The sequence below is a fragment of the Lethenteron reissneri genome, unplaced genomic scaffold (assembly GCF_015708825.2).
Source record: "Lethenteron reissneri isolate LAM-NWPU_2019-01 unplaced genomic scaffold, ASM1570882v1 scaffold_475, whole genome shotgun sequence".
NCBI lineage: Eukaryota > Metazoa > Chordata > Hyperoartia > Petromyzontiformes > Petromyzontidae > Lethenteron > Lethenteron reissneri.
In genome coordinates this window covers 921-18,121 of record NW_026891997.1, presented here as the reverse complement: position 1 = coordinate 18,121, position 17,201 = coordinate 921, and the positions used below count along the sequence as shown (strand labels likewise).

The window sequence follows — 17,201 nt, the reverse complement described above, 5'->3', positions numbered from 1 at the left end:
GCAGTCAGAATTCTCCTCCTGCTTCACGTTGTCTCCATCGATGTGAAGGTACGATTTTGGAGTTGAATCTTCATCTTCACAGTTTTACCGTCACTTTTTCGCTCTTCACCATCACTTCACATTTCACCTTCACTTCTTCGCTCTTCATCACTTCTTCACATTTCACCTTCGCCTCTTCACATTTCACCTTGATACCTTTAAAAGTGTCCAAGCTGGGATTCACTTCTGGTTTCATGAGGGATGGGCTCATTGCAGCACTTTGACTTTCACAAGCCGATTTCAGACTCCATTTCTTGGGATCTTCTGATGCTTGTGTGTCCTCTGGTGTCTTTTAAGATTGATGACTATGCAAACGCCTTCCCACACAGAGTGCAACTGAAGGGTTTCTCCCGTGTGTGTTCTCTGGTCTATGAAGATGTGAATGTGCAAACGCCTTCCCACACACAGTGCACTTGAAGGGTTTCTCTCCGTGTGTGTTCTCTGGTGTAATTAAGATGTTGTGATTGTGCAAACGCCTTCCCACACAGAGTGCAACTGAAGGGTTTCTCTCCGTGTGTGTTCTCTGGTGATTTTAAGATGGTGAATGTGCAAACGCCTTCCCACACAAAGTGCAACTGAAGGGTTTCTCTCTCGTGTGAGTTCTCTGATGTAATACAAGAGCAGATGACTGTGAAAACGCCTTTCGCACAGACTACACTTGAAGGGTTTTTCTCCTGTGTGTGTTATCCGGTGTTTTTTAAGAGGAGATTTATCTGAAAATGCCTTCCCACACACACTGCACTTGAAGGGTTTATCTCCCGTGTGTTCTCTGGTGCGATACAAGACCAGATGACTGTGAAAACGCCTTCCCGCACAGACTGCACCTGAAGAGTTTCTCTCCCGTGTGTGTTCTCTGGTGGTTCCTAAGAACTGATGAATGTAAAAATGCCTTGTCACACACTGTGCACTTGAAGGGTTTCTCTCCTGTGTGTTCTCTGGTGTATTTTAAGATTTTGTGAACGTGCAAACGCCTTCCCACACAGAGTGCAACTGAAGGGTTTCTCTCCCGTGTGTGTTCTCTGATGTAATACAAGCGCAGATGACTGTGAAAACGCCTTCGCGCACAGACTGCACTTGAAGGGTTTTTCTCCTGTGTGTGTTCTCCGGTGTTTTTTAAGAGCAGATGAATGTGAAAATGCCTTCCCACACACACTGCACTTGAAGGGTTTTTCTTCCGTGTGTGTTCTCTGGTGGTTCCTTAGAACTGATGGATATGAAAATGCCTTGTCACACACAGTGCACTTGAAGGGTTTCTCTCCTGTGTGAGTTCTCTGGTGCTGTGTTAAATGTCCAACACGATCCATGCTGTATGCACGCTGGTCGCGTTGTTGCCTTTTTGTACCGAGCTGCGCTGAGTGCCTTTGTTCCATCAAACCAATTCTGCAGAGGAAGCGTCAGCTGCAGACAGAAAAAAGAGAATATCCACACTATCTACGTCAGTATTGAGGCACAAAGGAATGCATATATACAGTCACACATGACTTGCATGTCTATACTCATTCATATATTCATGATAATATGAAAAAGATTCCCAAATTCATCACACGGGCACACAATCAGAGGGCCAATGGTCAACCTGGAAGCCCTAGTATCTTCAAAATGAATGTTAACCTAAAACTCCAAGCACACAATTTCAGTTTTCTGGCTACAAAAAGAATATTTATGAAAGAAAAATGCAGCTAACATAGAAAAGGGTGTTGAAAATAATACTATTTTTATTATGCAGAAATGCATAAATTAATGTTCAATCGCTAACTTAGAGGCATGAAGCCAGGCTCAGATTTCCTTGAATGCTGGGATGAACAGATCTAACTTCAGCTGCATATGTGCAGTGTTAATTTCCGTTTCCATTATAAAAGCCCAAGGAAAAAAATAAACTATTGTTTTGATTTAACCCGTGTTCAATCGAGTTAATATACTTTACTGCAAATACAAACTTGACACTGTAACACACACTGGCATGGAAAAAAGGTGGTGGTGTGTTCAGAACCATGCCTGGCCACCTTCATATGCTCATTATTAATGCTTCCCCACAATAAGTTAAGTTTTCATGAATCAATCACGTTTGTTGTCAGAGATAATCAAACTTTAATTGTGATAACACTATGTAACACAATTTTTGTTCCTGGGTACTAAGTGTTATTTTTTTTATTGCTTATGCCTAAGAGTCTAGAAATTGGCTATTATTCCCCACAAATTTTGCTTTTGTGACCAGAATTGTACGTGAACGAAAATAACAAATTCACCTGTTTTTTCATTGAAAAGAGGTATATTTCTAAATATCACTGTCCTGGTCACAAAAGCAAAGTTTGTGGGGAATAGCCATTTTTTGTACTTAAGAGGCAAAAGCAATTAGGAAATAACACATACAGGAACAAGACATTTTTTTTGTTACACAGTGGAAAAACTGCGCCACCACTCCCCACATAGATAAACTCTTACATACACATATATTTCACATGAATGCCATGTAAGTGTGGATCACTTGTCAGCATGTCATGAGAATGATCCAGGTGTCAAGGGATGACTGACTGAGATGATTAACAGACGCACCAGCTGTGCTTCCTGCTGTCTTGCTGCATTTGAGGCACCCAGCGTTCCACCCATTCATGTGATCGTTGCTACTCCAACCTCATTGTTGTTGCAGAGCAAATACCTCCAACTCCCCTGCAGCATACGTCATGGGCCTTTCGAGAGGCCGATCTTGACAGCAGGTCTGATCAACTCCACATCCTCCAATCTCTTCTCTAGCCAATGCCATGCCCGTTTAGCCCGTAACATCTGGACTAACAGAAGATGATTGTGCATGCTGTCTGTTTATGCGGAATTCATGACCCAACCAATGCAGCCTCCCCTGCCAAAGTCTCAGATTATATTCTGTACTGATATTTTAGGGCTCTGTAAGGTTATAATACAATCTTGTTTGGTTCAATAGAGGGGATCATAGGCTGGCCAGTCTTAATTATAAGCCAGAACAGACGGTCCTTTAAATAAGTTAATATTTTGCATCTACAGAGAAAGGAGTAATATCTGTGGCCAAGAAGACTCGCAGCTTTGTTTGTTCGTTTATTTCTAAATCCTCTTGTCTTGGTGAGGGTTGTAGCGGCAGCAGATTTAGTAGGGCAGTCCAGACTTCCCTTTCCCTGGCGACAGACTCTGGATCTTCCTGGGGAATTCCCAGGCATTCCCAAATCAGCCAAGCGACATATTCCCACCAGCAAGTCCAGGCCCGGGCCCCGGGGACTTCCATCAGTGGGACGTGCCCGATAGAGTTCCAGGGGCAGTCTATTGGGGGGCCTCGTTACAGATATTGTATATTGATATCACTCGTGGAATGAGGCCTGTGGCTCGGTGACCCACGTAACCCATTTGGACCCAGCCTGGAATGGCTGCGTGGCACCGTCCTGTGCGCCCACCATCCACAGTACGAAGAGTGAGAGGCGGGTGCGACGCCAGTATGGCAGGGAGAGGGATGGTCTCAGACAGACTAGACCTTGGTGATGGACACTCACAGCTTTGTATGGCGCAAAAGTCCAGGCAGCTTCCACACAGTGTTACACAGTCTAATGAAAGAATGCTGCTAGACAAATTTAAAGTGAGACTTTGGCTGCCAAACCAGAGCTGGTCGTGAACACATTAACCAGGTATGGGAGCTCCTCCATTACTTGCAGAACTGCCTGATTACTCATGGAGAGTTGAGCAGGTACAGTGTTGTATGACATGAAATTCCCAGGCAGGTGATTTATTTTGGTGGAACATACGCAAGGCCACCTTTCATGATGGAATTATCCGGGCACAGAACGAGATTATCTAACCCGATCTCATTGAGTAGCCATTTCCAGATCATCAGCAGATATAACATGGTTGACCAGGGAACGATCCCTTAACTATAACCAGGCATCGATGCGCGTATCATTTTAACTGTAACGAATGCAATTATTTTATGGCTATTGTGAGCTTCTCAAATTACATAATTAAAAGATGCTATGTAATGCAATGCATGGGGGCAGAGTGAATTTCTGTCACAAGCCAAATTGAACAGCAAATGGCTCCAACTCCTGGTCACGCAGCTTTAGACGGGCTTGCCCAAAATCATAAAAATCGTCAATGAATGTGAGCAGAGCCAGAGACATAAAAAACAAAGAACAACCCAAACCCCAAGCCTCGATATGGTACGATAGACCTTAATTACATAAAAAAGCAGAGGCATTACTCTTAATGTTTGATTACTGAGACCTGAGCTAAGCCGGGTAACTTAGTTATTGCTGGATAAATACTATACTTCCGATGAAGTTTGTGTGTGAGTGGGGAGCAGTAGTGCAACGGTTAGCGTGCTGCGCTATGAACCCAGCGAGCCGATTTCTATTCCCAGAGCCAAGCCACAACATTTGGCTGTCGTTTGATGAAGCTGGTTGGAATTACTGTCAAAACGTTGTACTTAGATTGTAAATGTTGTGGCTTGGCTCTCCAACACACCGGTGAGATGTACTAGTACACTACACTACACACTAGTGCTGTACTAGTGACGCATTGGGCACGTTCTGTTTACCTGACAAACCTCTTACTAAATGGCTGTGTCGGGTGGTGGCGGGGTTAACGGCACATTGATTTATTTACGCGATCAATCCCAAACAAACCTGATTATGGCTGTATATTTGGAGTTTGCGTGTCCCTCTCTCTCCGTGGTCGCGTGGATTCTCCTCCGGATCCTGCGGTTTTCCCTGCACATTTAGAGTCAACATCACCACGCGTTTAGAGTATTTGACCGATAAACATTTCCACACGTTGATAAGCCCACTGCGTTGTGGGCAGGTCGCTTCTGAAAACGAGCGGTGTAGCTCAAGTGGGCTATGCCTGGTAAATAAAAAAAAAACGTTGAAATATTTAAAGTAAAACAAAGTTTCAAAGTAGTGAGCCAGGTGAAGACAAATTAAACTTAAGCAGAGAATTAAAGTAAATGCAATCAGGCGAGGGCAGAGGCAAGGCCCCGCATGGCTAGGCCCCGCGTTGTAATGTTCCAACCTGGACATCGATTCCATACTCGCTCCTCAATTGATATCCCTACGAGGGAGAAGGAGCGAGGCTCTACCTGGGTTCACAACAACACCACAACAACAACAACCACCACGATGTAAACTTCTCACCTCGGATCGCAGTGAGCGAGCGTGCGCGGAGCAGCAGCTACCTGGTAACTCGTGACGTCATGTGGCAGCAGGAGGTGACATGACGTCACTAGCGAGGTTCACACAATCCCCTCCCCCAACGAGCAGCAGGGTAACTGCATATATTATGTTAATGAGAGGGGCCCATATCAGGTGATGGTGCTTGGCTGCTGACCCCGTCCCATAAAAGCATTTTACTGGAACGGAAATCGGTAGACGTGACGTCACGCCCAAATCCCGGTGGAGGGGGATTTGGGGGGTATATACCTGGTGGCATGACGTCACTAGTGGGGGCCACCTCCCCCTCGCGCATCACGCCGAGTTAATGAGTGGTGACGTCAGAGCGAGATCAGGGTTAGAGTTCGAGTTTATTTAGATTCCATTTCTATGGCTCCCTCTCTTGAACAGAGACCCATTGGGTGCGTGAGCTCAACAACAACGTGAACATTATTGTGTGCGTGAACATTGTGTGTGTACACTGTTTGTTGGCGCAGTCGGGGGCATAGGTGATGCATTGGCCAGTCATTTAATTCAGTCGACCCATGACACCTGGATCTGCCCCGTGCATATAGCCTGGCACAAGCGCCGTGGTGACGTCACCGCCACTTAGTGGCGAATGGCGGTTGTTACGATCTAGGCTAGAGGAACCGAGCTGCCTAGGAGACTCGCCTCCGATTCCTGAAGTGCTGTGGGACCGCATCAAAACTGTTGTTCTGCAAACATCTGAAGATACCCTCGGATTCTCCACGAAGAAAAACAGAGATTGGTTCGATGAGAACAACTTAGAAGTCCAGGAGCTGCTGTCAAAGAAGAGATCAGCACACAGGCCCACCTGGCCCGACCATCCTGCCCGCACAAAAAGCAGCCTTCCGCCTGGAATGCAGCATCATCCAGCGCAAGCTTCGAGAGATTCAGAACGAGTGGTGGACCAACCTCGCAGTAAAAACTCAGGTTTGCGCTGATACTGGCGACTACAGGGGATTCTACGAAGCCCTAAAAGCGGTATATGGCCCTCGTACCAAATCCTGAGCCCCCTGCGGAGTGCAGACGGGAAAAAACTGCTCACTGAAAAGGACTCAATCCTGAACCGCTGGTCTGAGCACTTCTACACGCTCTTCAATGCTAGCCGCTCAGTCCAAGAACCAGCGATTGACCGCATCCACAACAACCAGTGAAAACCGAACTGGATGTGGCACCAACATTACAAGAGACTGAGGAAGCCATTAAACAGCTGAAGAGTGGTAAAGCTGCAGGAGTCGATGGCATCCCTCCTGAAGTATGGAAGAACGGAGGCCCAGCACTGCACACCAACTCCATGAATTCTTCGTCTGCTGCTGGGAGCAGGGTAAACTCCCTCAAGATCTCAAAGATGCAGTCATCATCACCCTGTACAAGAACAAAGGGGAGAAATCAGACTGTTCCAATTATCGTGGCATAACACTTCTGTCCGTCGCCGGCAAAATCCTCGCAAGAGTACTGCTGAATAGACTGGTACCCGCAATAGCTGAAGATCACCTCCCAGAGACCCAGTGTGGCTTTAGAGCCAACCGGGGAACCACAGACATGGTGTTTGTCCTGAGGCAGATTCAGGAAAAGTGCCGGGAGCAAAACAAAGCACTGTACTTCACCTTTGTGGACCTGACAAAAGCGTTTGACACCGTGAGCAGGCAGGGACTTTGGAAAATCCTGGACAAGCTAGGCTGCCCACCGAAGTTCCTCACCATGATCGTCCAGCTTCATGAAGATCAGCTTGGACAAGTCAGAAATAGCAACAATCTCTCGCAGCCCTTCCCTATTGCAAACGGCGTGAAACAGGGCTGTGTTCTTGCTCCCACGCTGTTCACCATTTTGTTCAGCATGATGCTCCAGCAGGTCACAGAGGACCTCGACGACGCTGATGGCGTATACATCCGTTTTCGTCTCGACGGGAGCGTGTTCAACCTGAGGCGTTTGCAGGCCCACACAAAGACCATGGAGCAACTGATCAGGGAGCTGCTTTTTGCTGACGATGCCGCCCTCCTTGCTCATACAGAGGCAGCTATGCAGCGAATTACGTCCTGTTTCGCGAAAACAGCTCAGATCTTCGGCCTTGAAGTCAGCCTGAGGAAGACTGAAGTTCTTCATCAGTCCGCACCCCATGAGGAGCACCATCCACCAAGCATCTTCATTGAACAAACAGAACTGAAAGCTGTCCACCAGTTCAGCTACTTGGGGTGCGTCATCTCGTCTGACGCCAAGATCGACAACGAAGTCGACAACAGGCTGGCCAAGGCAAACAGTGCATTTGGCAGACTATACAAACGTGTCTGGAACAACAGAAACCTTAAAAGAGCCACAAAGGTCAACGTCTACAAAGCTGTTGTGCTGACCACTCTCCTGTATGGCGCTGAGTCCTGGGTCACGTACCGTCGTCACCTGAGTCTCCTCGAGCGTTTCCATCAGCGCTGCCTCCGCACAATCTTCAATATTCACTGGAGTGACTTCGTCGCCAACACTGAAGTCCTCAAGTCAGCGAAGGTCATCAGCATTGAGGCCATGGTCCTCAAGACACAGCTTCGTTGGGCCGGGCATATCGCCAGGATGGAGAACCACCGCTTGCCTAAGATCGTGATGTATGGGGAACTGTCCTCTGGCCATCGCGACATAGGGGCACCACGAAAGCGATACAAAGACTCCCTGAAGAAGTCCCTCACTGCTTGCTGCATCGATCACCGTCAGTGGGCAACACAAGCAGCTGATCGCAACTCCTGGCGGCACACAGTCCACCAGGCCACCTCCTTCTTCGAAGATACCCGCAGGGCCCGTATGGAGGACAAAAGGAGGAGGAAGAACCATGATCCCTCAGCACCCATCCCAGATGAGACCTATACTTGCAGCTGTTGTGGCAGGACCTGCTTGTCCCGCATAGGCCTCTTCAGCCACCAGCGTGCCTGCAGAAGACGTGGATGTCCTTCCTAGATCTTCGTTCGCGAAGCCAAGCCATGATGATGATGACTATGTGTTTACACTGTGCGTGTACAGACTGTTTGTATACTGTGTGGGTAAACTGTGTGTACGCTGTGTACATGGTGTGTGTAGACCTTGTGGGTACACTGCGTGTGTACAGTGTGTGGGTGGTCCGAATCAGTCGGGCGGCATTATCTTTACATCGGCTGCGCTATGCTGTGTGGAAGCTGCCTGGTCTGTCGCTCCACATGAAGCTTCGGTTCTTCTCGGCCAGTTTTGCCCTCCCTTCTGTTGGCATGTGAAACGTGGACCCCTCTAAATGGAACATCTGCGCCAGTTAGAAACATTCAGGCTGTCATGCCTACACTCAGATTGAGGGAAGCCAAGTAGAAGCACATTCTCTATTTATTGCAGAGGTTCAAGGTTCAAATCCGACAGGCACGTCTGGCTACTCAAGGAACATTTAACAAAATATGCACCGTCTGCTTAACAGTGGATGTAAAACATACGATTGTGTCATTCAGAACGCATAGGTCATTGCATGTTGGTGTCATGGCCAATATTTGGGCAATTTCAAACATGATCCAGAAATTACATAATGAAGATTACACATCAATCATCACCCCCTACTGACAGACTCATGCTCACATGCAGGTGACAGCAGTGTCACCTTATGACACTGAGGCAGCTGCCACTTGAAGGTGCTCTTCGAGTGTTTGTGATGAGATATGAAACTGAGTTGCTGACGCAATTAAGCAAGCACCATATCAATGCAAATATAAATATAACAGTGGAATACTTGGAAGCTTCTTGGCTCTTGCTCCTGATTATTCATCTACCCAACCCACAGGTCAACAATACTCGCCGCTCTTACTCTGCAGGTTGAACCCAGGAATTCAGTGTTCAATTTCACGTTCTTTTCATTAAAGGCCTGTGACAAAGGTGCATCTATTGGAGATTCATTGTCTCAAGCCTACCCATCTACCGGGTCTCCATTTGACTTTGTATTGTCTAAGAAGTCCACCCACACCTCCACTTCCACAAACTGCTGGGAGTTGCCTAGCTCTGCCTCGAAGTCAGAATTCTCCTCCTGCTTCACGTTGCCTCCATCGATGTGAAGGTACGATTTTCGAGTTGAATCTTCATCTTCACAGTTTACCGTCACTTTTTCGCTTTTCACCATCACTTTCTCACATTTCACCTTTACTTCTTCGCTCTTCATCATTTCTTCACATTTCACCTTCGCCTCTTCACATTTCACCTTGATACCTTTAAAAGTGTCCAAGCTGGGATTCACTTCTGGTTTCATGAGGGATGGGCTCACTGCAGCACTTTGACTTTCACAAGCCAATTTCAGACTCCATTTCTTGGGGATCTTCTGATGCTTGTGTGTCCTCTGGTGTCTTTTAAGAATTGATGACCGTGCAAACGCCTTCCCACACAGAGTGCAACTGAAGGGTTTCTCTCCCGTGTGTGTTCTCTGGTGTAATTGAAGATATTGTGAATGTGCAAACGCCTTACCACACACAGTGCACTTGAAGGGTTTCTCTCCCGTGTGTGTTCTCTGGTGTAATTTAAGATATGGTGATTGTGCAAACGCCTTCCCACACAGAGTGCAACTGAAGGGTTTCTCTCCCGTGTGTGTTCTCTGGTGTGCTTGAAGATGTGATGATTGTGCAAACGCCTTCCCACACAAAGTGCAACTGAAGGGTTTCTCTCCCGTGTGAGTTCTCTGGTGTATTTTAAGATGTTGTGAATGTGCAAACGCCTTCTCACACAGATTGCAACTGAAGGGTTTTTATCCTGTGTGTATTATCCAGTGTTTTTTAAGAGTAGATTTACGTGAAAATGCCTTCCCACACACACTGCACTTGAAGGGTTTATCTCCCGTGTGTGTTCTCTGGTGTGATACAAGACCAGATGACTGTGAAAACGCCTTCCCGCACAGACTGCACTTGAAGGGTTTCTCTCCTGCGTGAGTTCTCTGGTGCTGTATCAGATGTTTAACATGATCCGTGCTGTATGCACACTGGTTGCATTGTTGCCTTTTTGCACCGAGCTGTGCTGAGTGCCTTTGCTCCATCAGACCAATTCTGCAGAGGAAGTGCCAGAGGAAGCATCAGCTGCAGACAGAAAAAAATTAATATCCAGACCATCTACGTCAGTATAGAGGCACAAAAGAATGCATATATACACAGTCACACATGACTTGCACGTCTATACTCATTCATATATTCATGATAAGAGTGAAAAAGATTCCCAAATTCATCACATGGGCACACAATGAGAGGGCAAATGGTCAGCCTGGAAGCCCTAGTATCTTAAAAATGACTGTTAACCTAAAACTCCAAGCACACAATTTCAGTTGTCTGGCTACAAAAGGAATATTTATGAAAGCAAAATGCAGCTAACGTCATAAAGGGTGTTGAAAATAATACTATTTGTATTATGCATAAATTAATGTTCAATCACAACTTAAAGGTGTGAAGCCAGGCTCAGATTTCCTTGAATGCTGGGATGATCAGATCTAATTTCAGCTGCATATGTGCTGTGTTAATTTCCTGTTTCCATTCTCGTAAAAAGTTCCAAAGGAAAACTAAAATAAACTATTGTTTAGATTTAACCTCTGTGTTCAATCGAGTTAATATACTTTACAGCAAATACAAACTTGACACTGTAACACACAATGGCATGGTAAAAAGGTGGTGTGTTCAGAACCATGCCTGGCCACCTTCATATGCTCCGTAATAATGCTTCCCCACAATAAGTGAAGTTTTCACCAATCAATCACGTTTGTTGTCAGCGATAATCAAACTTTAATTGTGATAACACTTATGTAACACAATTTTTGTTCCTGGGTACTAATTGTTATTTTTTTATTGCTTATGCCAAAATGTCTAGAAAATGGCTTATTCCCCACAAACATTGCTTTTGTGACCAGAATTATACAAGAACTAAAAAACTAATTCACCTATTTTCTCATTGAAAAGAGATACATTTCTAAATATCACTGTCCTGGTCACAAAAGCAAAGTTTGTGGGGAATAATATCCATTTTTTGTACTTTAGAGGCAAAAGCAATTAGGAAATAACACATACCACCCAGGAACAAATGTTTTTTTTGTTACACAGTATAAAAACTGCGCCACCGCTCCCCACATAAACTCTTACATACACATATTTCACATGAATGCCATGTAAGTGTGGATCACTTGTCAGCAGGTCATGGGAATGATCCAGGTGTCAAGGGTTGACTGAAATGATTAACAGATGCACCAGCTGTGCATCCTGCTGTCTTGCTGCATTTGAGGCACCCAGCATTCCACCCATTCATGTGAGCATTGCTACTCCAACCTCATTGTTGTTGCAGAGCAAATACCTCCAACTGCCCTGCAGCATACGTCACGGGCCTCTTCGAGAGGCTGATCTTGACAGCAGGTCTGATCAACTCCACATCCTCCAATCTCTTCTCTAGCCAATGCCATGCCCGTTTAGCCCGTAACATCTGGACTAACAGAAGATGATTGTGCATGCTGTCTGTTTATGCGGAATTCATGACCCAACCAATGCAGCCTCGCCTGCCAAAGTTTCAGATGATATTTTGTACTGATATTTTAGGGCTCTGTAAGGTTATAATACAATCTTGTTTGGTTCAATAAAGGGGATCATAGGGAGGCCAGCCTTAATAAAAGCCAGAACATACAGTCCTTAAAATAAGTTCATATTGTGCATCCACAGAGAAAGGAGTAATATCTGTGGCCAAGAAGACTGACAGCTTTATTCGTTCATTTATTTCTAAATCCTCTTGTCTTGGTGAGGTTTGTGGTGGCAGCACATTCAGTAGGGCAGTCCAGACCTCCCTTTCCCTGGCGACAGACGAGCTCTTCCTGGGGAATTCCCAAGCGTTCCCAAAGCCAGCCAAGCGACGTATTCCCACCAGAATGTCCTGGGCCAGGCCCCTGGGACGTCCCCCAGTGGGACGTGCCTGGTAGAGTTCCAGGGACAGTCTATTAGGGGGCATCCTTACAGATATTATATATTGATATCACTCATGGAACGATGCCTGGTGGCTAGGTGACCCACGTAACCCATTTGGGCTCAACCTGGAAAGGCTGCGTGGCACCGTCCTGTGCACCCACCATCCACAGGACGAAGGGTGAGAGGCGGGTGCGATGCCAACATGACAGGGAGAGGGGATGGTCTCAGACAGACTAGACCTGGGCGATGGACACTCACAGCTTTGTATGGAGCAAAAGTCCAGGCAGCTTTCACAGTGTTACACAGTCTAATGAAAGAATGCTGCTAGACAAATTTAAAGTGAGACTTTGGTTGTCAAACCAGAGCTGGTCGTGAACACATTAGCCATGCATGGGAGCTCCTCCACCACTTGCAGAACTGCCTGATTACTCATGGAGAGTTGAGCAGGTACAGTCTTGTATAAAATCAAATTCCCAGGCAGGTGATTTATTTTTGTGGAACATACGAAAGGCCCCATTTCATGATGGAATTATCCAAGCACAGAACAAGATTCTCTAACCCCATTTCATTGAGTAGCCATGACCAGATCATCAGCAGATATAACATGGTTGACCAGGGAACGATCCCTTAACTATAAGCAGGCATCGATGCGCGTACCATTTTAACCGTAACAAATGCAATTTATTTCTATGGCCATTGAGAGCTTCTCAAACGACAATTATTGAAGATGCTCTGTAATGTAATGAATGGGGCCAGCGTGAATTTCTGTCACAAGCCAAGTTGAACAGGAAATGGCTCCGATTCCTGGTCACGCAGCTTTAGACGGGCTTTCCCAAAATCATAAAAATCATCAAAGAATGTGAGCAGAGGCAGACATAAAAAACAAAGAACCCAAAGCCCCAATACTCTATATGGTACTATTTGCCTTAATTACATCAATAAAGCAGAGATCTAGTTTCTGCTGAAAATCCGTAATCCTCAGCCCCTTGAATATCAGAGACTACGATCTGGGAAAGTGCCTCGCAAAGCCAAAAGTGCAATATTCAAAAATTAAGCTTTAAGTAAATAATGGCCTGAGGTAAAAAGAAAATAAATAATAAATTACGCAATTGAAATAAACATTGAGAAACCATATACAAAAACATTTGCAAGACAAATATGTGAAAAATCTACATAAAGCAAACTTTGTGCATGTGAACGTTTTTTTGTGAACCAAATTGTGCCATCACCACCAGATGGCAAAACATCAAATATTGTCTATCCTGAAGCTCTCCAAGGGCAACGTATTTAAAAGTTGTCCTCATTATTATGAAACAAATAAGCCCTGCTATTGTATAACACACACAAAACCGTGACAATATACACACATCTACAGACTTCATTGGCAGAATTCAATTGTAATGAAAGCCAGCATGGCAAGACATTACTCTTAATGTTTGATTACCGAGACCTGAGCTAAGCCGGGAAACTTAAGTTATTACTGGATACTATACTTCCGATAAAGTTTGTGCGTGAGTGGGGAGCGGTAGTGCAACGGTTAACGTGCTGCGCTATTAACCCAACGAGCCGATTTCTATTTCCACAGAGCCAAGCCACAACATTTGGCTGTCGTCTGATGAAGATGGTTGGAATTAGTGTCAAAACGTTGTACTCAGATTGTAAATGTTGTGGCTTGGCTCTCCAACACACCGATGAGATGTACTAGTACACTACACTATACACTACTATACACTCATCATCATCATGGCTTGGCTTCGCGAACGAAGATCTAGGAAGGACATCCACGTCTTCTGCAGGCACGCTGGTGGCTGAAGAGGCCTATTAACTACATTATACACAACTATACACTACACTAAACTATACACTACACTATACACTACTATACACTATACTATACACTACACTACACACTAGTGCTGTACTAGTGACGCATTGGCCACGTTCTGTTTACCTGACAAACCTCTTACTAATTGGCTGTGTCGGGTGATGGCGGGGCTAACGGCACATTGATTTATTTACGCGATCTCACACAAACAAACCTGTATTATGGCTGTATATTTGGAGTTTGCGTGTCCCTCTCTCTCCGTGGTCGCGTGGATTCTCCTCTGGATCCTGCGGTTTTCCCTGCACATTTAGAGTCAACATCACCACGCGTTTAGAGTATTTGACCGATAAACATTTCCACACGTTAAATTTCGATTTAAAGCTTCCGTGACTGCAGGGATTCATCTTCTTGGTTCTTTCGGTAAAGTCACGTAGAAGGGAAGTAATAAACTAATCAAAATAAAACATAATAAAATAATTCTCACGACGTTTCGGCCACAACGCAAGCACCCGTCCCTCAGATGAAATTCCAGGTCTGTCGACAGACCTGGGTTTTCACCTGAGGACGGCTGCTTGCGTTGTGGCTGAAACGTCGTGAGAATTATTTTATTATGTTTTATTTTATTATTGTATTACTTCCCTTCTACGTGACTTTACCGAAAGAACCAAGACGATTTCCACAAGTTGATAAGCCCCCATGTGTTGTGGGCAGGTCACTTCTGAAAAAGAGCGGTGTAGCTCAAGTGGGCTATGCCTGGTAAAATAAAAAAAAACGTAGAAATATTTCAGGTAAAACAAAGTTTCAAAGTAGTGAGCCAGGTGAAGACAAATTAAACTTAAGCAGAGAATTAAAGCAAATGCAACCAGGCGAGGGCAGGAGGCAAGTCCCCGCATGGCTAGGCCGCGCGTTGTAATGTTCCAACCTGGACATCGATTCCATACTCGCTGCTACTCAATTGATATCCCTACGACAGGAAGAAGGAGCGAGACTCTACCTGGGTTCAACAACAATCACCACACAACAACACAACGACCACCACGATGTAAACTTCTCACCTCGGATCTCAGTGAGCGAGCGTGCGCGGAGCAGCAGCTACCTGGTAACTCGTGACGTCATGCGGCAGCAGCAGGTGACATGACGTCACTTGCGGGGTTCACACAATCCTCTTCCCCAACGAGCAGCAGGGTAACTGAATATATTATGTTAATGAGAGGGGCCCATGTCAGGTGATGGTTCTTGGCTGCTGACCCCGTCCCAAATAAGCACTTTACTGGAACGGAAATCGGCAGACGTGACGTCACGCTCAAAATCCCGGTGGGGGGTCAATACCTCGGTGACATGACGTCACTAATGGAGGACACCTCCCCCTCGCATATCATGCCGAGTTAATGAGGGGTGACGTCAGAGAGCGAGATCAGGGTTAGAGTTCAAGTTTATTTAGATTCCATTTCTGTGGCTCCCTCTCTTGAACAGAGACCCATTGGGTGCGTGCTCAACAACAACGTGAACATTGTGTGTGGACACTGTTTGTTGGCGCAGTCGGGGGCACAGGTGGTGCATTGGCCAGTCATTTAAGTCAGTCGACCCATGACACCTGGATCTGCCCCATGCACATAGCCTGGCACAAGCGCCGTGGTGACGTCACCGCCACTTAGTGGCGAATGGCGGTTGTTACTGTGTGTATACACGGTGCGTGTACAGACTGTTTGTATACTGTGTGGGCAAACTGTGTGTACGCTGTGTACATGGTGTGTGTAGATCTTGTGGGTATACTGCGTGTAGTGTGGGTGGTCCGAATCAGTCGGGCGGCATTATCTTTACATCGGCTGCGCTATGCTGTGGAAGCTGCCTGGTCTGTCGCTCCACATGAAGCTTCGGTTCTTCTCGGCCAGTCATGCCCTCCCTAATGTAGGCATGTGAAACGTGGACCCCTCTAAATGGAACATCTGCGCCAGTTAGACACATTCAGGCTGTCATGCCTACACTCAGATTGAGGGAAGCCAAGTACAAGCACATTCTCTATTTATTGCAGAGGTTCAAGGTTCAAATCCGACAGGCATGTCTGGCTACTCAAGGAACATTTAACAAAATATGCACCGTCTGCTTAACAGTGGATGTAAAACATACGATTGTGTCATTCAAAACGCATAGGTCATTGCATGTTGGTGTCATCGTCAATATTTGGGCAATTTCAAACATTATCCAGAAATTACATAATGAAGATTACACATCAATCATCACCCCCTACTGACAGACTCATGCCCACATGCAGGTGACAGCAGAGTCACCTTATGACAGAGGCAGCTGCCACTTGAAGGTGCTCTTCGAGTGTTTGTGATGAGATATGAAACTGAGTTGCTGAGGCAATTAAACACCATATCAATGCAATATAAATATAACAGTGGAATACTTAGAAGCTTATTGGCTCTTGCTCCTGATTCTTCATCTACCCAACCCACAGGTCAACAAATACTCGCCGCTCTTACTCTGCAGGTTGAACCCAGGAATTCAGTGTTCAATTTCACGTTCTTTTCATTAAAGGCCTGTGACAAAGGTGCATCTATTGGAGCTTCATTGTCTCAAGCCTACCCATCTACCGGGTCTCCATTTGACTTTGTATTGTCTAAGAAGTCCACCCACACCTCCACTTCCACAAACTGCTGGGAGTTGCCTAGCTCTGCCTCGCAGTCAGAATTCTCCTCCTGCTTCACGTTGTCTCCATCGATGTGAAGGTACGATTTGGAGTTGAATCTTCATCTTCACAGTTTACCGTCACTTTTTCGCTCTTCACCATCACTTCACATTTCACCTTCACTTCTTCGCTCTTCATCACTTCTTCACATTTCACATTCGCCTCTTCACATTTCACCTTGATACCTTTAAAAGTGTCCAAGATGGGATTCACTTCTGGTTTCATGAGGGATGGGCTCATTGCAGCACTTTGACTTTCACAAGCCGATTTCAGACTCCATTTCTTGGGGATCTTCTGATGCTTGTGTGTCCTCTGGTGTCTTTTAAGAATTGATGACTGTGCAAACGCCTTCCCACACAGAGTGCAACTGAAGGGTTTCTCCCGTGTGTGTTCTCTGGTGTCTATGAAGACCTGATGACTGTGCAAATGCTTTGTCACACACAGTGCACTTGAAGGGTTTCTCTCCCGTGTGTTCTCTGGTGTAATTGAAGATGTTGTGAATGTGCAAACGCCTTCCCACACACAGTGCACTTGAAGGGTTTCTCTCCAGTGTGTGTTCT

At 45.8% G+C, this 17,201-nt stretch overlaps 1 protein-coding gene across 1 annotated transcript; it reads right to left on the bottom strand.

Moving 5' to 3' along the window:
- Nucleotides 1-735: 735 nt before the first annotated feature.
- Nucleotides 736-14,228, bottom strand: LOC133339866 (zinc finger protein 664-like). The gene is made up of 2 exons (XM_061547995.1): nucleotides 14,164-14,228; nucleotides 736-1,437 (listed from the first exon to the last, which is right to left on the bottom strand). Exon 2 carries the CDS (start codon nucleotides 1,407-1,409, stop codon nucleotides 933-935), a length of 477 nt encoding a protein of 158 aa, XP_061403979.1. The 5' UTR covers nucleotides 1,410-1,437; nucleotides 14,164-14,228; the 3' UTR covers nucleotides 736-932.
- Between the last annotated feature and the right edge of the window lie 2,973 nt (nucleotides 14,229-17,201).